The sequence below is a fragment of the Vulpes lagopus genome, chromosome X (genome assembly GCF_018345385.1).
Source record: "Vulpes lagopus strain Blue_001 chromosome X, ASM1834538v1, whole genome shotgun sequence".
NCBI classification, from domain to species: domain Eukaryota; kingdom Metazoa; phylum Chordata; class Mammalia; order Carnivora; family Canidae; genus Vulpes; species Vulpes lagopus.
The window spans coordinates 9,120,560-9,143,554 of record NC_054848.1 but is presented as its reverse complement, the minus strand read 5'-3'; the positions used below and the strand labels follow the sequence as shown (position 1 = coordinate 9,143,554).

General features: G+C 45.9%; 1 protein-coding gene and 1 pseudogene across 3 annotated transcripts in view; both read right to left on the bottom strand.

Moving 5' to 3' along the window:
* Positions 1–22,995, bottom strand: part of FRMPD4 (FERM and PDZ domain containing 4) — a 562,086-nt gene that overhangs the window by 81,568 nt on the left and 457,523 nt on the right. For all 3 annotated transcript variants that reach the window (XM_041740249.1, XM_041740248.1, XM_041740251.1), the window contains exons 3-4: positions 8,882–9,042; positions 3,874–3,976 (exon numbers count right to left, since the gene is read on the bottom strand). In XM_041740249.1, the coding sequence (XP_041596183.1) occupies positions 3,874–3,976; positions 8,882–9,042 (264 nt within the window). The remainder of the gene's footprint in view (positions 1–3,873; positions 3,977–8,881; positions 9,043–22,995) is intronic.
* Positions 7,142–7,543, bottom strand: LOC121482348 (annotated as a pseudogene).

Genomic DNA, 22,995 nt, shown 5'->3' with positions numbered 1-22,995 from the left:
GATTTTGCTCCTCAGCCGCTATAAAGTATGAGAGAGAGTTAAGAACTTAGAAAACTGTGAAATGAACAGAACTCATCTAATTTCAGTGCAGCAATTATAGATGTTTCTGAGGATACATGAAAAAACCCAAATGTGGTTACTATAGTAGTAAATTGGTCTCCAAGAAACTCTTTCATTTTCTCTAGAAAAATAAATAATTTTCTACCATAGAGCAACCAAATGATAAGAAAAATAACCCGCAAAGAAACACAAATGTATCTGGAAAGAAAAACGATCCGTGAGCAAAAGCTGTGATGGGAGAAAAAAAAAAAAAAAAAAAGAACAAAACAAGACTAAACCACTTACGTGAATGAATGGATGCCAATTTTTAAAGAGCGAATTTTACAGGGTTATTAAAATGATGAGTGTTTTTCCGAATTTCCTTAGTGGTGAAGAAAATGGGATATTTTATTAAACAGAAAGGGAATTTATCTCGAGTAAGATACAGGCATTAAAACACATATCGGCTGAGAAGCCCAGAGCTGGTTACACGAGCTACATTTTTAGGTTGGTCCACATATGGCAGACAGATGACTAAGCTGATGGGAAGGCGAGGGAAGATTTTCTAATACTTGAACTTCCTCATTAGTGAGAAATGCATTATTTCCAAATTCTGGTTTAATGAGTTGGAAGGTATCTCCACGACCGACTGCATTTCATCTCTGCGAATTGCACGAGGCTTGCTTTGCTTAAAAGAAAGCACCTTGTTACCTTTTTTAAAAAAGATGTTATTCATTTATTCATGAGACACAGAGAGAGAGGCAGAGACACAGGCCGAGGGAGAAGCAGGCTCCATGCAGGGAGCCCGATGCGGGATTCGATCCCAGGACCCCGGGGTCACGCCCTGGGCCACCCACTGAGCCACCCAGGGGCCCCACGTTGTTACTTTTTACACAGATAAATGGATTGTGCTGAGGTGGAAGGGAGCACCTTCAGGACTGCTGCTCGCCGTCTCAGAGGCGTCCAGGGCCCGAGTTTCTTTGGCTAGACAATCCCTTGGATCCTGGCACATGCCCCCAAGGGTCTGATGGGGGGTCTCGTCTGTCTTGGGGGGTCCGCGCTGAGTGCCCTGGCCGTGGCAGCAAGTGCAACTCCCCCTAGAACTTTCTAGAAAGCGGCACGGTGTGATCTGCTACTGCCAGCCAGCACCTCCTCCTCCTCCCCCTCTCCTTTCCCTCCTCCAGGCCACATAAGGAGTGGAGAGCGGGACCTTCGGCATTGTCAGAAAGGCCGAGATCCAGGGAGAAGTTCCTTCCTCTCCTTTGGGGTGGGGCCCAGCAGACAACCCAAAGAGTGGCTGGTCTTGCTGGCGCCAGGCGCCCGGGCACGGTACTGTGCAGTGCGGTGGCTCCGCGGGATGCCCTCCTTTCCTGCCACCAGAGAATTCATGGATGAGCTCCATGGGAGAGCCATGGCACATGGGACCGATGACACACGACGAGTCGGCAGCCAAGGCCAGGCAGAGAAGCAGCCACAGCTGACTTAAGGGGGGAGGCGGCTCTAACGTGGGCAGTTTGGCAAGAAGGCCTCGGCTCTCTATGGCCCTGCGGGCCTCTGACCGAGGGGCTGGTCTTGACAAGCCAACGGGAGTTTTAAGGACCCGAAGAACTTCGTGATGGTTAAAGAGCACCCGAGCTTTCCATTCTGAACAGCACAACCTCTTTATCAAGTATGTGGGCATGGCGCAGGGATCGCCAAGAAAATGCTATTAATGACTTTAGGATCTTCTGAAACAAGGGCTGACCAGCTTTCCCTGTAAAGGGCTCGAGAGGCGTCGGTCACAAGCACTCAAGCTCTGCTACTGTAGGGAGAAAACACTGAGACAACACATAAATGACGGTGTGTGACTGTTTTCACATTATTTATGGACTCTGGAACTTGAATTTCACATGGATTGCATGTGTCACAAAATATTCTTCTTTTATTTTTTTCCCAACCGTTTAAAAATGGTAAAACCCATTCTTAGCTCATGGGCTGTGCAGGAACAGGTGGCAGGCTGGATGTGGACTGTGAGCTGTCGTTCATTTAGTCAACACATCCTGGCTGAGCCCTGCTACATAGAAAGTTCTATAGAGACTTTGTTTATGGTGAAGTCACTTGCTTCAAAATGCATTAAAGCAGAAGGAAAAAAGTGGTTAGGAGAAACATCTCTCTCGATGCCCTGGTAGGATTGCTGGGAAATGATCCCGCTTTTGGACGGTTTTTGTGCTGGCTGTGTCCTACAGCGACCAAGTCAGTCCCAGCACCCCCGAACAGATACCTTCATTCTACCATCCTCCGGGCACCCAGATGAACAGAACTGATTATAGAGGGGTGCGCCCAGGGGAGAACAAGAGAACCCCATGGCCTGCCATCAGGCCCAAACAAGGCACTCCAGGATGCAGGCCTACCGAAGGCTCAGAGCCTGCCTGGATGAGGTCTGTCCACAAGCATCTCGAGAGAAAAGCGGCTCCAGATGGTAACCTTGCCACTCCCTCCCCAGGGCTTGAAAATACAGAGTCACTCCTGATTCTTGCATTCCTGGCCCCCAGGAAAATTGAAGGTGTCCCCAGGTCTCATTCCCGATGCAGGGTAAGTCTGACCGAGCATGGTCAGTGACTGCTCACATGGATGGGGGAGGAACCCTTGGGAGATGTGGATGCCCCACGAAGACTTGGCCAGCCAGCTGCAAAGCCTCCATGATAGTGGGTCTACACTGTAAGGTAGGGTGACCAACCCTTCTGGAACTGAGAGGCATCCCGGGATGTGGGCCTTGCTGGGCTTCAACGGGAACGGTTGCTCACCCTTAAAGTAAGCCTCCTCTATTTCTATTTCTCTGTCTTCTTACCCCTTTCCCAGTCCTCCCAAGGAAGCGGGACCCTCCAGGGTTTCTCTGAGAAGCAGAAGCCGAACAAACCTTGGGAAAGAAACTTTCTCTTGAAAGCCCCTGAAACACTCCACTTAATGCCTTTTCAAAGTGTAGACGTAGTTTTGTTTTTTGGGTTTTTTTTTTAAGATGTAGTTTTAGATGTGTTTTTTTTTTTTAGATGTAATAGCTTTAGCTTCTGCTGCAATCTTGCTTGAAAAAAAATCAGTATATAAAAGACAGGTGTCACCCACTCATCATTCCTCAACACCCCGGGAGCCCAAGTGGATCCACTCATACAATAGGCATAGCCTCATTTCTAACTTGTAATGACCCGTTTTTGCCCTAAGTACACTGTGGGAGAATAACTCCAGGGGGCTTCAAGAATCTTTTGACCAATATTTTAACATCACATAAAATATTTTCTGCTGCTCCACTAAGAGTATCACATGACAAATTATTTACATCTATGATCAAGCTAAACCAACAAACCAAGCACATTTTTAAACAGTCATATCCTTGACCTAATTATCCTTTTGCTTCGGTTGATGATTCACAATTCAGTAATGAATCACTCAGTCAAGTATGAAAAATCAGTGAACTGTATGTTTGTGTATCCATGAGATTATATAAAATTACTCATCACTTATACGGAATTCGGGTATTGCATTTTGATCCCCTTGATGAGGCAATATCAACGTGTCAGTAATTTTGGAAGGGGAAGAAAATGCAACCTTTGGATACAGCAATGGAAGTAGGAGTCAAGGAGCGTTCCAGCTGAGGCACAGGCACCCTGGCTGTTAACACAGAACGGGCAGTTAGGTGTTCTGTCTTTAGGGGGCCTGTTTCTATTTAGAGGTCAGTGTCAGCCCCGTCAAGGTGAACGGCAGGGACTTGTGATGCTGCCCCACACTGGCTCACGGGAAGCCCTTCCTCCAGGGCCCGAGGTCTGCCTTTGCAGCAGGACAGGGCCCAGGGAAGTCACGCACCTGACCAGGTCGATGACCCGCTCCCTCGGCGCAGCGCTGACTGGCTCATCGTTAATCATTACAATCTGATCTCCCGGGATCAGCTTGCCTTCGGAGGGGCCACCTGGAGACAAATGAGAGCGAAGCGCAGGTGAGAAGACCATCGCCAATCCCTCCGAGTCCTTCTCGCCCCGTCACCATTCATTGTAAGCGCCGGGCACTGTCTACCAAAACAAAACCCAACCACCCATCCACGTTCTACACAATCATCCTTCCCAACCCTGGTTGGACATTAGGAAGAACTGGGGAGGGGGTGCCTGGCCGGTTTGGTCGGCAGAGCACGTGAATCTTGATCTCAGGGTCATGAGTTCAAGCCCCACATTGGGAAGAGAGAGGAAAAGAAAGGAAGGGAAGGAAGGGAAAGAAGGGAAGGAAAGAAAGAAAAGAAAGAAAGAAAAGAAAGAAAGAAAACTAGAGAGCTCTGGACAAGCTCCAGAGACCCAGGGTATACTCCGGCCTATTAAATCAGATTCTCTGGAGGTGGGAATCAGACATCATTATTTCTCTAGAACTTCCCAGGCAGGCTTGAGACACAGCAGCCTAGCAGAGCCTGTCACACTTTAACGGGCACACATGACCCTGGGGACTTTGTTGCCCTGCAGACTCATTCAGGAGATTTGGAGGAGCAATTGGTGAGGCAGTGTGCTTCTTGCCAGCTCCCAAGGGCTCTGGAGGCTGTTGGTCAACTGATGATACTTTGAGTTTGGAAGCCCCTAGAACGTATTGCCCCTGATGGATGGCCGACTACGTGCAGCCAAAACTGCCATAACCTGGGCACACCTGGATTTGAACAAAGCCTCGTTTACACAACTAGGGAGGCCACATACGGTGGGGAACCGAGAGGCCCCTGTATTATGTGCTTCTGGGGAGGGTTCAAGAAGTGGGAGCGTCTTCAATCATCCATGCCTAAAAGGTGGGGGGAAGGAAGCAGAGCTAAGGCGGGGATGGTTAAGGAAGCAGCAAATACTCTTATCAGCTGGGGGATGAGGATGTTTTATTATTTTTGTGGCTGGGACCATGCCTCTGTGTGTGTGTGTGTGTGTGTGTGTGTGTGTGTGTGTGTGTGTCCATGCTCACACGAGATGCCAGATGGCTTTTGTTTTGGTCTTGACCCACCATGGTCTTTGTCGCTTGTGTTGGCAAGGGCGTAGGGAACTGATATTTATTTGTTGAGCATCTATTATGTACCAGGCAAGGGGCTAAATGCTTTGCCTAGAATCCCGCTGACACTTTGATCCCTTCCATATAATGAGATGCCTCAGGCTCACACAGGTTGAAGAACTGGACTAAAGGGTAGAACAGGGTCCCAGCTTAGGTCTGTGGACTCTTTCAAGTTCAGGTGGCCAGCATCTCTTTTGAACTTGCTCCTATAATTTAAAAACTGATCATTGCCAGGTCCCTCGATACATAAAGCCACAAGTGCATGAAGCATACATCCAGATTAAATAAAACCTATAAATATCAACTATCTACTGGTCTAATGTAATTATCTCCCAAATATTGATGAAGTACTATAATTTCATTTCCAGGTCCGTCACTGGGTAGTAAGTGCAGCTGAAACATTATCTTTCAAATATTATTGCTATTACTTTATTTAGTAATTGGAATGAACATTTCACACCCAGAGATAGGATCTCGAAGTAATTCAGATGCTTCCCACCCACCCAGACACTTGGCATTATGTGTCACTCAAGCTGGAGGATAAACAAATCTTTCTGGGTAGTAAAAAAGTGGGGAAAACCTTAATATTTCCTCATATCAGTGATAAAAAAAATATTCACTTCAAGATGTGGAAACTGAGATTCAGTGTTTGCACACATAAGAAAATTTGAAAATCACTTGAGAGAGTTTATATAACCATTGGATTATCTGCAAACATTCACTCAAATTCAGTCCAACAAATGGTTAGAAATCAGATGCTGATCAAATACAGAAAAATTTTCACACTAATTGGCTAATGGATTTTAACTACTTTCCTGGGAAAACCACTTGCAGATTAATAGGACGTACATTTACATCTGACCTATGCTTCTTTGGCCAAATGGAAATATTCTTGTTTAATCGAGCAACTAAAACCAAGAATTTCAGAGGGAAGCAGGACGGTTCCATCCAGAATATGAAGCAGAGGCACACGTCAGGGAATTGTCTTGTGCCTTGTGCTCTGAAGGCTGGGCTGTCGAGTACAAAAAATCTGGTGATGCCACAGAAATCATTTGAGACCTCAGCAGTCATTTTTATGAAAGACACAATTTATTCGACCAGTATTTTCACACCTAAGAATGACTGGTAACAGTACTGTTTGACTTGTTTTCACTTTTGTCCACTATTCTCAAAATTGTCGAATATTAGGTGTTAGTGGAGGACCAAGGAGAGTGGAGGGTGAAGAAGGAAAGAGGTTGAAGGAAGAGTGAAGCAATACAAGAAAATACAAAACAGTACTCGAATCTCCAGTCGGCTCTAGGGAGGACCTAGTCTTTAGAGAATCTCAGAACCAGAGAGGTTATAGTGTCCCACTATCAGAAAGCAGCATGTCAAATGTTAACCCACTTGGGGAAAAAATGTGTACACACCCACCTATTATACATCATATATCTCATACATATGATACGTAACATATGCATATGGACGCACAGAACTGTCTCCTCTATGTACATGTTACTAATGGTGCACTCCGAGGACTAGCAGCTCAGGGTGACTTTTGGTTTTTTAACTTTCTCCTCTATATGATCTACGCTGTAGGATTTTTACAACGCATATGTAATATTTTGTTATCATAGCAGGCGACAAATCTCTTTCATTTTCAGAATGAAATTCTAAATTGCGTAGAGCTCAACAATCCCACACAGAGAACTGAGGTGGGACCTGGGGCTAGTAAAATAAAAAGCTGGGCAAACAGGACCAAGTGGTGTGGTGAGTCAGTGGTGGGATAGAAAAGGAAGCCTCTTCTGCCTGAACAAGTCTGTGAAGTGGTTGACCGTGTTTGCAGCGCTCACCCTGGGCCAGAATGATATCAAATAATGAAAAATACTATTAACTTTTGAGATCTATACTACTCACTAGATGCCTTTCAATTTCCTTAACTGGCAGACTCAGAAGCCCAAATATTTTAGAGTTCAGTAATAATAACAATAAATATGTTTTGGAATGGGAAGCATGTACCTGGTGCTCTTTTAAAACTATTTTTTCAATTTTAAAAAATCTTAATTCGGTTCAAGTCAGTGTACCACCTTCATTTCAGCTCCTTCACTGCCAAACCTGGGGGCAGGAACTGTGTCACTTCTCTGCCTTCTCTTTGCCTGGAATGATCAAGGTATAAAGGTTTCTGCTGCACCCAGACTTTATTTTTATTTATTTATCTATTTAAAGATTTTATTTATTCATGAGAGACACAGACACAGGTAGAGGGAGAAGCAGGCTCCCTATGGGGAGCTCGATGCAGGACTCGATCCCAGGATCCCGGGATCATGCCCTGAGCCAAAGGCAGAAGGTCAACCACTCAGCCACCCAGGTGCCCCTGCACTCAGACTCTGAACTTCACATTATCCTTATTTTTCTTGATCTTGACAGGTTTGGAGTCCCTTCGCCTGGCCAAGAGCAGACGGTCTCTGATTCCTTCAATTTTTCGAGGCATGGTGAGGAGGGGAGCAGGGGACTGTATGGCCGACACAGCAAGCGGCAAGACGGGAGGGCAGAGAAAAGGCACCTGCACTCTTATAATGTATTTTGTTCTCTCCCGAGCCCTTAAAGACAGATACGAGTATGATCCCCATTATTCAGGTGATGTAGAGAAGTGTCCATCAAACTGAAATGCAAAGGAATTAACGCGGAAGCTAAAAACATTCTAATAGGGGGCAGAGACGAGCTCCGAATGCATCACACCCAGGCACTCTGCGCGGCACCACAGGACTGTACCACTGCGACTCTGTTACCGGTTTGCCCAGCCCGGAGGAGGAACGGCATGCAAGGGAATTTCCTTTTAATGTGAAAATAAATCCAACACAAGTCCATTAAAATGAGCACATAGATGCGTATCTTGAAGAAGGAAATCATTAAAAGAGCCTTGTTTCTGGAAAGACAGAGGGCAGCCCACTTCGGGCAATGGCATCCCCAGGGCACTATGTTCAACTGTGTTGAGAGTCGAACGTGTGTATAGTCTAATAAAAAAAGACGGAGGTGAAGGACATTAATGATCTGATCACGCTGCAGAATGAGAGACCGGCCACGGCGTGTACAAGTGGGCCACTGCCGCGTAACAAACTGCCCTCAAACGCCGTCGGCTGGCCGACAGTCGTCACTGCTTCTCAGGCAGATGGGCCTTTGGGATGACCACAGACCGGCTGGTGCAGGCCAGGCCACGTCTACCTCCACACGGCAGGCCCGTAGTGCCACGTGTTCATTTGGGGGCTCGGGCTGAACAGGTGACAGCCACTTGAGGGAAACGCTCCCATCCCGTCACGCCCATGACAGAAACCTGATCGAGCAGGTCAAGCGTGCAAGCACCTCTCAAGCCCCCCGAGTGTCATCTCTGCTAATACACCATGGGCCAAAGTCAGTGACCCGGGCCGGCTCCGCAGCCACGGGGTGGAGAACTATACTAGGCCTCGACTCAGGAGAGAAGGGCGCATCTTCAAAAAACGATCCAACCGCTCCCATGACTAAAATCCTTCTGTGACTTAAATGTCACTTTCTGCCTTTCTTTTCCCCCCACTAAGGGGTTTATCGGGAACTTAGTGAAATCCAGTGCAGCGCCTGCCTCTTTTGATGTGCATTCCTACTTTAAGAAGTGGGTCATTTCCATGGTTACAAATGATAGATCAGTGTTTTCCTAAGTCAAAAGATACGATGCGTTTGGCAACCGAAACCCGGTTCACACCCAGATGTTGGAAGGACTCCGCGAGGCTCCACGGCCGGACAGGGAGCAGTAGGTGGCGGGTGACCCCAGGGGCCCGGGAGTGGCCCGGGTGCTTACCTGGTGTCACGGAGCGGACGACCACTGGCTTTTCACTCCCGGCCACGAAGCCAAAGCCCAGCACGGGGTCCCTCCTCATCTCCACCCTCCGAGGGGCCGGAGGGAGGATTTGGCAGCTCTCTAAGCGAGGGTCGTCAAACGGGATGCCTTGCGTCATGTGACTGTGGGAAAAGGACACACAAAGGAAAAGAGGCATTAGTGTAAGCGCTTGGCAGTGGCTTGGCAATCCCATCCCCTCTCCCGTTTCTAAACTTTCTGCTCCCTGTCTGGGAGAGTGTGGGGAAGACGTGGGAAGGCACGCGGTCATGCTTCTCGCCTGCCCTCCTTAATTCCTTGAAATCGCTAGAGCCGCTTCTGCTTCAGGCTTTTGCACTGGCTGTTCCCCCCCAGCTGACATGCTGATCCGCATGCTGATCCTGAGCACTGTGGCACGTGCTCAGCGCTCTCCAGCCACTGCTCAGGCGTGGCCCTCTGGCCACAAAGCCGCACTCGGCAAGCCTGCTCCCCCGCACCCACGAACCCCGTACCCTCTTCTACTTTTTTGCTCTTAGCCCTAATCGCTTGCTAATGTGCGATAAAATAAGACTTCTTTTGATCGTTTGGCTCTCCACACTAGAATGTAAGCTCCATGAGGGCAAAGAACTGGTTTCCTTCACTCATTTATCCCGGCTGCCTACAACAGTATCTGTCCCAGAGTGGATTCGCAATAAATAATTGAGTGAATCAACAGAGAGAGAGAGAGAGAGAGAGAGAATTCTTTGTGGAACACTATCGATTTATAACTGGTGTGCTGAGAAAGAGCCTCAGAGGATTCGGGATACTCAGTAAGTAGGGTCTATGGCTTCTGGCTCCAGTGGAAGTGAAGTGATGGGAATCCTACTGGTGGTGATAGGTTATCCTAGCGTCAGCCGCATTCCCCCTTTCCAAAAAAGATGAGAAATGAACTCTTGGCATTTATTTTCTGGAGACATTTTCAAATGATTTAAATGAATCTCTTTGTTCACCACCTAACCTCAGAAGTTTTATCAGTCATCTAAACTCAAAATCAGTGTGGCGTTCACACACTTTCAAAATGCACCCACAAAGATCTCATTGGATGCACAAAACAAGCTGGGAAGGAAGGAGCCAGGCTGGTGTTATTATCTGCATTACCCCCGGACGGAAGCTGATGTCAAAGTAGCAGCTTATTGTCCTGCAGGGCCCATGCCTCGTGTGCCAGAGTATCGTGTCAAAAACCCACTCGTGTGACTTTTCATGCAGTCTTCGCCTTTTTTGAGGGAAGAGTTATTAGTCTGAATGCTAGAAACCTCTTTTAAGAAATGTAAGGCGTTGTTATTTCAACAACACGGACTTCATTCAAGTTTTTGGTTCTCTAATGTTCAATAAGTAAAAGAAGATCATTTCTAAATACCTTGAAAGATGCTATTCTATATGCCACGTAGACAATACATTGTTCAAATGGAAAAAAAAAAAGACGACGACTGGGAAGGACGAATTCTTGTGGTCCTTTTGTGTAATTAATAAGATTTGAGAAAAATGAACGGAAACCCTCCAGGACTCTGTGCTATAGGCATATACCACTGACTAAGAAAATAAAAGTTTAAAATCCCCTTTAATCAGAAAGGAGGTGTCTTCATTTAGCAGCTCGCAGTCTGGAATGCTCAGAGGGAGAGAAGCGTTGAGAGCTAACGTGGTATGCGCTGCACGCTGACACTCATCTGTTACCCGATCCCATCTTCAGAACACCCCACGGCACCGGCAGTTTGACCCCACGGCCCCCTCGTTGCCAACGCCAAAAGCAGGAAGAATAACTGGGTCAAGGTCACACGCTTCTCAGAGGTAAGCCAGGTGCAACTCACACCAGGTCTCCCAAGTGTCACGCGCTTGACCAGCTACATAATTTGCAATGACAGTGCAAAACCAAAACACGGGACCCCCTCATCCAAACATAATTAAGGACTTCAAGGCAGCAGAACGTGCACCCTTGCCCAGGGCCCCAGGGGATGTCCTGGGTCACGCACCTGAGAAGCTCGCCCCGGTAGTGTACTAGCCCCAGCGTCCCACCACCATTCCAGGCACGACCAGGCTCTGAGGGGCGGTGTTATAGGGTCAAAGGGGAACGGAGATCTTCTGTGCTGCTGCAGGTGTTTGGCGGGAGCCAGAGGGGAGGCATGGCTACCGTGGTGGGCCATGTGCTCCGGATGAAGGGAGGTGGGCAGGCCACCTGGGGGCACGAGGTCACATGAAGAAGGCCAGCAGTCTCCAGGACAGAACTCAAGGCCCTGATTAAACCAGCAAAACGGATGCGGAGTGAGCCCCAGTGTCCAGGACCAGAGCCTCCACTGGGCTCCTGGCAGGGAGGGCCTGAGTCATATGGAACAGGTCAGGATGCTGGGACCAGAAACTGCTCCCCAGGGAGGCCTCGCTGGTGGGAACGTGACCCCTGACATGGATCCTTCCCAGGCCTGTCACAGGCATGGCTGTGTGTACCTGGGGGAGGAAGGAGCCACTAGGGCATGGGGGACACTGTTCTGTTGTCCTGTCTTCCTTACAAGAGAGCATCTCAGAGCAGGCTGTTCTTGAGCTACTTGCTGTTCATCCCCAGATGGAATAACGGGAAAAAAGAGAAGGGGATGCCCACGTTTTTAGGGTCTGGCCTTCAGCTATTAATTGGCACCATAATCCACAGAAGACATATTCTAAATGAAGAAGGTTGGAGACGTGAAACCACCAGCTCATGGTCACCCTTGTTGCAGAACAGAGAACCGAACCCTGGTTGGCTGAACTCTCAATTCCAAGTGTAGAAAGGGACTGGGGAAGGCTTTGCCCTGTGCCACCGCCGGTCTGGGAAAAGCTTCCAGCACTTGTTCCCAAACTTGGCTGCACATTAGAACCACCCGGAAAGGATTAAAAAGTCCTAATGCCCAGGTTTCGCTCCAGACCATCACATCAGAATATCCGGGGGTGTTTGGCAGGATGGATTTTGAAAGGAACTCTGGGGGATTCCAAAGTGCAGCAAGGACGAGGGACCATTCCCTGCTCAGGGAGGGGTGGCTTCTGGCTCTGCTTCGAGGCAACAGGAAAAAAGACACAAACGATGTCCTGGACCACTTCCTCCAGCATCTATTGAAGTGCAGGTTAGGATATTGAAAGCATTTATAGCTTGATTATCCTCTTCCCACCGCATGATAGAGTAATAGCCTCCAATTCTTAATTCATCATTCATTCAATAACTGTAATACTGTTATTTTATTAATACCTGACATTTATTAAACACTAATTTCATGCTAAGCAATTTTTGAAATTATTTCCATATGTTAGTTCATTTAATTCTCTGAAACAACTCCATAATGCATTCATTTAGTCAACAAATACTTATTGAACGCCCACAGGCTTCTTGCTTCCAGGGATTCAACAGGAACCAAAACAGAGTAAAAATAATAAAATGTTCACTCTGGTGTTCTGAGACAGAAAATGAACTAAGAAATTAGGAAGACGTATGGCATATCAGGTCTTTACAAGCACTGAAGAGAAAAATAATGCCGGGAGGAAGGGGGGGAGCCACTGGGTGGGGACACTTGGGGGTTCCATCAGGGGGTCAGATAAGTATCTGGGGGAGGAGTGTTCTGGGCAGAGAGACCACCAAGTGCAAAGGTCCTGAGAAGGGCTGTGCCCTGTGACGGTGTGCCTAGGGGACAGTGGGAGGCCAGGATTCCGAGGTAGGGGTAAATAAGTGAGGGGGTGTGAGGGGGTGATACAGGCAGCCTCTGGAAGGCTCTGAGTGGAGAAGTGATGTGATTGCGAGCTACCCACAGAGAACAGACTGGGGAGGCACCGGTGGAGCAAAGAGAGCTTTTCAGGGCCTACCGCATCCCTCCTGAAAGAAGAGCACGGTGGCCTGCACCAGGGTGAGAGGGGCAGGGAAGGCAAGAAATTGCTGGGGTTTTAACATATTTGGAGGCCACTCCAACAGGGCCCGGACTCCTACTCTGGAACCTCCTTCCTGCACACATAGGATGTTTAACTGAGGATGGACATATGAGCACACTGTCTAATGCAACTTCGAGGTCCTGATGTCTGCAGATCGCAGGAGCCATTTTTTCTTTGAGGAGCTAACACCTATGGTCTACCCAAGAGACCCACACATGCATCCACCCAGGTACAGGGCAAGCGTGAGACTGCTGCGGTGGTCTGCACTGAGACTGGGCGGCGACTGTCTACAGCCGAATCCTGAGCACCCCCCACCTCCTAGCAGCGGGACCCGTACAAACTACCTCCTGACTCGGTGCCTCAGTTTCTGCATCTGGAAGATGGCGAGACTAACAGTCACAATCACCTAAGACAGTTGTGAAAATGAAATGAATAGGAGTGAAGCACTTAGCACAATGCCTAGCACACAGTCAGTAATCAAAAAGCAATAGTTCTTCTTTTCATCTCTTAGAGCCAATGAATAGAAAGGAATAGGTTTCACATATGATGAACTCATTCACTCTTAAAATATGAAAACAAGGGGTGCCTGGGGGGGGGGCTCAGTTGGTGAAGCATCTGCCTTCAGCTCAGGTCATGATCCCAGGGTCCTGGAATTGAGGCTCACATGAGGGTCCCTACTCAGTGGGGAGTCTGCTTCTCCCTCTGCCCCAGATTGTGTTCTCTTTGTCAAATAGATAAATAAAATCTTTTAAAAAAATGAAACCAAATTCAGTATTGTTTTAAATGCCAATAGGCGAACTCCCAGTGAAATGCCACACAAATCCTAGCTAAGCTCCGAGACCTTTAGTTTGAAAAATCTTATCAAATGCAACGACACAATAAACACAACTATAAACTGATACACATGAGGCAAAACTACAACAGAATACAGACAAAGAAGAAGGAATAAAATCCAGGCTGTCTGAAGATTATATCAGGAAGTTTTCCTTCACCACATTTCGAGAACCCTAAGTAAACATCGAATCCAGGGCCGGGGCAGGGACCCACGTCATGAGACAATGAGAAGTGCCACTTACGTTCAGAGGAGCCTGCACTTTCAGCTCAGATGCTGCCACCAGCTGTGTCCACAAAGTGACATTGGGCTACATCCATCCAAGGTTCTTTCCCCATCCAAATACCATTTGAAACTCACAATCGAATGTGTATTTTGTGGTTGATGTTTGTTCCCGTGTTTTTGTTTTTGTTTACAATTTTTTACTCTGTTTTGTTTGCACTTGAGGATACCCTTCCAATTGCATTTTTATTCTTGCGTGACAAGTGGCGTTTTCAGAAGTTACTTAAAATAATCAACCTGTCTTTGATCCCCCCACGAAACATCATTTTGTGGTTTGTATTAAGGTAAGCACTTTTTGGCTCCCTCTTCGTGGTATTTTTTACAACGAAGCTTGAGTCCTTTTACAATGAGCTGAGAAAGCAACATCTTCTTTACCTGCTCAACATGCTTCAGTGAATTCTGATGCTAAGACTAGAAGAACACAACTGATGAGACACACAAACTTCCAGCCCCTGCCCCCAACCTTCTGCAAGACACACATAGAGACCAGGAATAGGTGACCTGAAAATCCAGGCTATGTTAATTGAGATGGAAAACATATCCACTGAGATTCAATGAACAATCTTCCTGTTTCGACCAGATTCATCCTAGTTTATTTTAATAAAGATTTCTTTACTTGAGAGAAAAAGAGAGAGCGCACGAGCAGGAGTTAGGGAGAAGCAGACTCCCTGCTAGGATCATGACCTGAGCCTACTGAGCCACCCCGGGGGCCCCAAACAAATTCATTTCAAAAGGAGTGATGGTGATCCTGCTGTCCAACCCCCCATAACACAAGGAAATGGCTTTCCTAGTACATTGGGAGCCTTTCTTCCTCCACAGAAGTCAAAGACTGATACATCCACACATCACAAAGAGTTACTCTGGTAGATAGAATGCTATAAGAAAACCTAAAGTGGGGACTCCTGGGTGGCTCAGTGGTTGAGCATCTGCCTTCAGCTCAGGGCATGATCCTGGGGTCCTGGGATTGAGTCTCACATCGGGCTCCCTGCTCCATGGGGAGCCATGAATAAAATAAATAAAATATTTTTAAAAAAAAAGAAAAGAAAAAGAAAACCTAAAGTGATTCCATTTTTATATATACTCATCAGAGACAGTGATGTCCTTTTATGGAATATGTGCTGAGTGGAAAGATTCTGGCAGGAAAAGCTAAATTTAGAAGTTATTACTCTTAAAACTTAAGAATGTAGGAAGATGGTAGCAGGTAGGACACCTGGGCAGTTAGGACTGGAATGAAAAGAAGTTATTATAAATAAACAGACGGTCCAGAGTTCTACTTGGGAAGGTCATTGGCAGTGTTACTTGTCAGGGAGGGCCAGCTGTGATTACATGACAGCATGACATGTCAATACATCATATGCTCATCTTGGTAGTACTGGACTCGGTGACAGACTGAATTATTCTTTATTTGCTCCCCAAGAGGGGATCTGCCAGCCTAGACCACAGTGCTTTCCAGAGCCTCCCACTGTACACACGGTAGATTTTGCTACTCCTTGACTCTGCTAACATCTCACAGCACAAAGCATGTCACACAGCTGAGCCCAGATGTGACAAAACAAAACAAGACAAAACAAAAACCTCTGTAGTTGCTCATGTGCTCTTCCCTCTATTTTTAAAGGTTTTATTAACTAATTAATTAATCAATTTATTTATTTATTTATTTTTGAGAGAGAGAGAAAGAGCAAAAGAGCACGAGTTGCAGGGAGAGGGGCAGAGGGAGAAGCAGACCCCCCGCTGAGCAGGGACCCTGCCGTAGAGCTTGATCCCAGGACCCTGAGATCATGACCTGAACTGAAGGCCCCTGCCTAACCAACTGAGCCACCCAGGCACCCCTGCTCTTGCGTCTTTATCATCACCACGAGAAGACCTTCACAAGGCAGCTGCTGCCCTTCCAGCTTGGGCTCGAGAATGGACACACGTGGAAGAGGCCAGAGCTCACAGCTCAGGAAGGAGCCAAGTGTAGCAGAGATTCCCAGCCCCCAGGCCGAAGACACGCTACTAAAGAATGACTCTAGGACACTGAATTTAGGGGATGTTTGTTATGTATCAGAAGCTCACTCATACAATCTTTAAAATAGTGATTTCAGTATTACTTAAAAACTCTGGAATTCCAGAGGTCGCAGAGGACTCTACCAACCTTATTGTCCACACCATTTATGCTCGAGTATGTTACATTTTACAAACGCTACAGACACTTCCAAAGGAAACTTCCCCCCTCATTATCTCAGCTGACAGAACATCCACAGGAACCCGATGGACTCTTCCTCATGACTTCCTCATTTCCCTGAGTGGACGTGGGTTGCAGTGGCTCCCAAGGCAAGGGGAAATATTCATAAACCCTACTGTGGCCTGTGAGAGGGCCTAGTAAGGAAAGCTCTGAGCGAAAGTCCTAAGCTAGGTAAACCAGAAATCCCCAGAAGAAGCAGCAGGAAGGAAAAGGAATGCAGAAGTATAGATTATTAAAGTTGATAGCTTACCACTGAGAGGTCAGGAAGTGGATTAGACCCCAGGATGGGTTTCCAGCAAGTCCGAATCATAATGACGTATAAGGCAAAGTGACGTACTGAAAAACATTTGTGCTTGCTTCTCATGGAGTTTTCCCCTCTACTGGGTCTAATGAAGAAGCCAGGCCGTCGGCAGCCCCCCAGCCTCAGGGAAGATGCATTTACCAGGGTCCAGGGCAAACGATGACTACCGATACCCCTCTCTTCTGACTTTTGTTTCCTGAAAGTGGGAGCACCTTGGCTAAGGAGGCAACGGCAGAGGGTACTGGGAAGTGGCAGAAACTTCAGGAGAGAGGGTGCCCGTGGTGGGCCTAACCCAACACCAACATCCCCAGGTCGAGTGTAAAGAAATGGCAGAGTCCGTGAACCTCAGGGACCTACCCAGTCTCGGGTGAGGGTCTTAGGAGCAGGTACCCGTGGGCTGAGGAGCAGAGGGGTCTACTCCAATTCTGACTCTGAACACCCAGGGGACTTCTGAGTATTTGACATGGTCATACTCGAATTGCCAACCAGCAGGAACATAATATGACGCTCCCGCGTGACTTTAATGTTTTGCACACATGACTTGTCTGTGCTATGTGGGAGAAGAGAAATGGAGTAAACAGGATCTCTGAGGGGAAGGAGAGAGGGAGCTGGAAGAGAAGTGACTAAGCGTGGAAAGACACCATCCTGTGCAGGGACACCACGAAAGGAGATCTGGAAACTTCTGCTAATACGGATCGAAATTCCCAGAATCTGGAGCTACATCCGCGTGCTGCATCCCACGAGGTGGGAGGCTCAGCCACTTCTCTTGTATGTCCAGGGGATTCCAGCCTTCTTATGATCTGTGGATTTTTACACTCAAAACCGATGTTTTGAGAGCAAATCTGGGCAAGCCTCTGACCTCAAGGATCAAAAAGGCTCAACCAGACGCCGCCACTGAGGACGAACTAAATTTACTATAAAAATATATAACTGTACCTAATGTGTTTCAGGCTCACATAACATACTTGGTCTCGTGCCTTTTTTGCCTTCATGAATATTCATATTGTGGGTTCAGAAGAACTCAACCTGCACTAATCAATTCCACAGGCCACTGTCACTCAATTCCACAACACGGCAGGAGCATTTAAAGATTTCCAACTGTTTAGTCAAGCTTGGAAGCTTACACGGTACGTGCAGAGCGAAGAGAATCCTGAATGCTTAACTGAGAAGACACAAACTGTGGAGAAGCCTCTTGTTGGAGAGGTTTTTTTTTTAATATTTTACTTATTCATTCATGAGAGACACACAGAGAGAGGCAGAGACACAGGCAGAGGGAGAAGCAGGCTCCCTGCGGGGGCCCGATGCGGGACTCAATCTCAGGACCCCGGGATCACGCCTTGGGCCAAAGGCAGACGCTCAACCACTGAGCCACCCAGGTGCCCCTCCTGTTGGAGAATTTTATGAGGGTCTGAAATAAATGGGACTTTGTAATGGGTAGACTAAATACGAAAATCTCAGTTCTCAAAAAAAAAAGAAAGAAAGAAAATCTCAGTTCTCTTCCAGCTAATTTACAGATTTAATGCCATCCAATAACGATACCTCAACAGTCCGTGTTAAAGAATTCAACAAAGAGAATTCTAAATTTTTATATGATCGTAGAAAAGAACACTTTGAACAAGAAAAAACACTGACTGTCTAGCCGACAAGAATAGCAGACCCTATTATAAAATGACAATTCTTAGGAAGCTCTGGCCCAAACATAGAAAAGAATACACTGGTGGAGTCGCAGCTTTGACGAGAACGAACAAGGGTCTCGGGGTACATGTAGAGATGCCCGCCCTCCTGAAAGAGTTGAATGCGAGCCAAGGCACCAAAGAAACTGAAGTGCTTTAGTGTGTCAACAGCACGGTTGGTTTGGAACCGAAGCTCCAGCAAATCTCTCGTCCTCCGCAGGGGCTGCCGACTGGTGGCTGGTGACAATGAACTTAAAGAGTTGTCTCTTCAGAGTAGAGATCAGAATAGTGAATGAGAAAGTACCTTAAATTTTAAAAGAAACTTGGGTTGTGTTAAGAATGTAGGGAGACAGATGTTTAAAAATGATTCCACTATTATGTGCTTGTTTTATTGAAAATTATGCAAATATGTATCTATAAAAACAGCAGCCATTGAAAACCCAGAAATGAATTCTTTGAACCCTTTTAAAAATCCTCAAGTGAAGCATTTCTGGGGATTGTGAACTCATTTGTTAACTATAATAACAAGTAACATCTTCCACTTGGTTTGTGAGAGCAGTTGGAGGACATCAAGGAACATGGAAACTTTCTGGCTGAATTTTAACACTTGCAGAGATGAGATTGTTTCACCAGTAAGCAAGCTGGTGAAACATTCTGTCCCTTTGCCTCTTTTTTTTTCTTTTTTAAGATTTTATTTAGTTATTCATGAGAGACACAGAGACACAGGCAGAGGGAGAAGCAGGCTCCCAGCGGGGAGCCCGATGCGGGACTCGATCCCAGGACCCCAGGATCGCGTCCTGAGCTGAAGGCAGATGCTCAACCACTGAGCCACCCAGGCGCCCTGGCCCTTTGCCTCTTGATAGGTCTCTGCAGCGTCTTTTTCCTCCCAATGACAACGACTGAGACACCAAGTGAAGAAATAAGCTGAACTTGCAAACAGACCCTCAAATTGTTATTTGATGAAGTGGTAAACTAAGGTGCTCAAAAATAAATAAGCATCCTCAATCACGTTGCTGTCATTAAAATATTACATAATTTGTAATACAGCGACAGCAGCAAAGTGTTTACAAGTGATTAAAATATCCTACCTTCATCTCATCTTATTTTCACATCTTATTTAACATCTTTTTCACATATGCTTTCTGTAATATACTCTTCACTGTGGTGTGGGTGTATATACATATAAATTACAAATAAATTAGTACATATTCAGAGTTTGCATGTTCACAGCTTTTTAAATAATAGAAATGGAGTACAAAAGCAGAAAATGTGGAGATTTCTGTTCTGTATAATCTGACTTATGGTGTGGGCCCGAAAAGTGTTTTATATACTCCAACATGATGGACAGGATCACTGGTACTACAAAACTCAGCATAGCTCTTAAAAAGCCCAGCTCTCACATTCCAATCTCGTCAGAAGCATTTTTAGAAACCTACAAATGAAGTTAATGTGCTGATGAGAAATGGTGCATTTCATTCTACTTGTCTAATCCTTAGCAATTCTAGCAAGAACCATGAAACAGGGTGGCCTCAGGTTTGGGTGACAAAAGGACAAATTGATCATTATTAAATGTGTTCCTGCTCTGGGCTCCAAATGATTGAACTCTTTGGGGGTCGGAAACCCAAGCACTCCAAATCTCTCTAACTTTCATTTGGTATCTGGTGTTTATGGAGCATATAGAATTACAGGGCAGGGCAGACTTTTCCATCTTGAATGATTCCCCTTATTTTTTTATACCTACGGGAAAACCATTTTTGAACAAAAGACTTGATAACAACGAGCAAAGCCTTCCCCAAACATGTTAAAAATCATCGCTTTAGGTCTGAAAGTTTGTCTCCATCTAATTGGATTCTATCCATACTTCACGGCAGTACATGCGGGAAGCAGAGGGTTGAAGATGCAGGAGGTACCCTCCCCATCGCAACATCGGGCTGTTGTATATCTCTGTGATCTATGTGTATTCTTTGAAGATTTCTATTATAGTTTGATATTTGGAGAGTGGAAACAATCCCATGGGTTTGTAAATTCAAACTATGAGTTGTGTGTTATAGAAACTGTGATCTAGACAATATTGGACAGCATGAATTGATTTTGGGGCATGAGACTGGCTTAATTGATAGAGCAGGAGACTCCGGATCTTGGGTTTGTGAGTTCGAACCCTACAGTGGGTGTAAAGTATACAGAAAATAATTAACTAAATAAGTAGATACAACGTGGGGAACATTTGAGAAAGCATGATCTGATTTTTAAAAAGGACATACGTTTAGAGAGATGATTAGTCACACTTTGTAAACTTCATGATTTTATAATCTTTACACAAAGGATTTGAAGAAGTGAATAGTAAGGGCTCCTTTGATGACTGAGAACTTTTTTTAAGTTTTATTTATTTTATTTTTTTAAGCACATTCTTTTTTTTAAAATGCTTTTATTTATTTATGATAGTCACAGAGAGAGAGAGAGAGAGAGAGAGAGAGAGAGGCAGAGACATAGGCAGAGGAAGAAGCAGGCTCCATGCACCGGTAGCCCTACGTGGGATTCGATCCCGGGTCTCCAGGATCGTGCCCTGGGCCAAAGGCAGGTGCCAAACCACTGCGCCACCCAGGGATCCCAGTTTTATTTATTTTAGAGAGAGAGCTCATGCACACAAGCACACATGAGTGGGGGAGGAGCAAAAGGAGAGGGAGAGAATCTCAAGGAGACTCCCCACTGAGCACAGAGCTCCATGCAGGGCTTGGTCTCGTGACCCTGAGATCAAGACCTAACCCAAAACCAACAGTCAGACACTTAACTGACCAAGCCACCCAGGCGCCCCAAATGACTAAGAACTTCTGATAGAAGTTAAAAGAAGTTGGTAAGGAAATCACAGAATCCAAGGATTCAGCTAACGGTTCTATTTCAGTTAAGAAATTGTGATCTCTTAATCTTTTCCGCATTCAAATAATTATTCATAGCCCCTTCCTAGGAATTTAGTTTCCTTAGACATTGAACTACATTACAGCCCAAGGTTACACAGCTTTTCCATTTTGGGTTTTGTTTGCTTCTGTTTCCCCTCTTCTAAGCTCCATATGTATGAACTGAACCTCTCTACCCCAGGCCCCGGATCCAGGCCTGCTTCCTTCTCTGCCTGCTCTGTGCAATGGGAGCTTTGCCCTGTGGGTGGCATCATGTGGGCACCTTGCCCACTTCCCAGGTGCTGCTAGTCGCTAGTCCCTGGGTACCTCAGTGGGACTTACAGATATCTTTACCTGTGTCTACATCCATCCATTCTCTGCCAGGACTCAACCGCACACCATGCCTCTCTCCAATGAAGAAACCTGCCAAGTCCCAGGAAATACTCCTTGCCTTGGGAATGGCACTGATGGGGAGCGTCCTCATCCCAACTCCCAGTTGAAAAAATGTAACCAGAACTTCTGTTTTAATTCTTAGCCAAGAGCAATAAACATTTCTGCCCTAAGAGCAATACTGAGATCAATTATTCAACTAATATTTATTTATAATATATCAACTATACCTACATATACACCAACAGTTCTCACAAAACAAACAAGTCCCAAATACCTATTAAATAAATACTTCTTTCAGGATGTAACACATTTTCTACATAAAACCCTTAAATACAATGAAAACTTTAGCTTCATGTATTGACCGGTGTAAAATTCATTCCTAGTTGCCTAATTTAAATGAAAAGTGATCTCCTTTGTCTTAACTGAAGCATTTTCTCTGGTTGTCTTTGTACAAGGATTCTCAGTAAACCTTTGTCTTTGGTCAATATTAGCCACATAGCAGCCATTTTCATGTTTTAGAGGATTTGATAGGCTCAATGGAAGATTTTGTCTATCATTTTCTCTCAGACTAGCAGCCGCTGACTTCTCAAATTCAGTCAAAATTGGGCTCTTTGGTTACTTGTGGTGGATCAAACTTGATTCACCATTAGTTCAACAACTATTTAATGGAATTTTTCTATGTGTCTGATACCCAAGATATGCTGTGATTCAGACCAATGAGCTTGTATTCCAGCACAGGTGGCAGCAAACTACGGTTTGACCCATGGGCCAAATCTGGCCTCTGCCTGCTTTAATAAATAAAGTTTTATGGGAACACATTCATGCCCTTTTATTGATGCACTGTAGCTGCTTTCATGCCACCAAGGCAGAGGTTGTAGTGGTGACGGGGGCTTTTTGGCCCACAAGGCCTGAAATACTTAGTATCTGGTCTTTGACAGAAAAAGGTTTGCCAACCCCTCTTCTAGTGGAAGGACTAAAACAATGAAAATCAAACATAAACTATATCTCATATTGTTGGTGGCTGATACGTTTTTATGAAAAAAATACAGCAAGATAGAGCGAGAAAGAGGGGGTGGATTGTTTTAACAGGATGGGAGTAGAGGATTCTCTGAGGACGTTACCTTTGAGACCTGAGTAAAGGGAGGGATTTAGTTGGGAAGCTATCTATGAAAAAGATCCCAGGCAGAGGGAAGACAGGTATAATGGCCTTGAGAGAATAGTCTCTGGGCCATTGTTTTACTCACGCATTCCTTACTCAAAAAAGTGTTATTTATTTGTTTGTTTGTTTGCTTGTTTAAGATTTTATCTATTTATTCATGAGAGACACACAGAGAGAGACAGAGACATAGGCAGAGGGAGAAGGAGGCTTGCCATGAGGAGCCCAATGTAGAACTCAATCCCAGGACCCTGGGATCACGACTTGAGCCGAACGCAGACACTCAACCACTGAGCCACCCAGGCGCCCCTCAAAAAAGTTTTAGTTCTATTTACTGTGATGTTCTCCTTGGTTCTATGTCCTGAAAGAAATTCCAATCCAGTAGGAGGAGCTACGGATATAAACATCTGAGTACAAAAGCAGGTGCCGAGG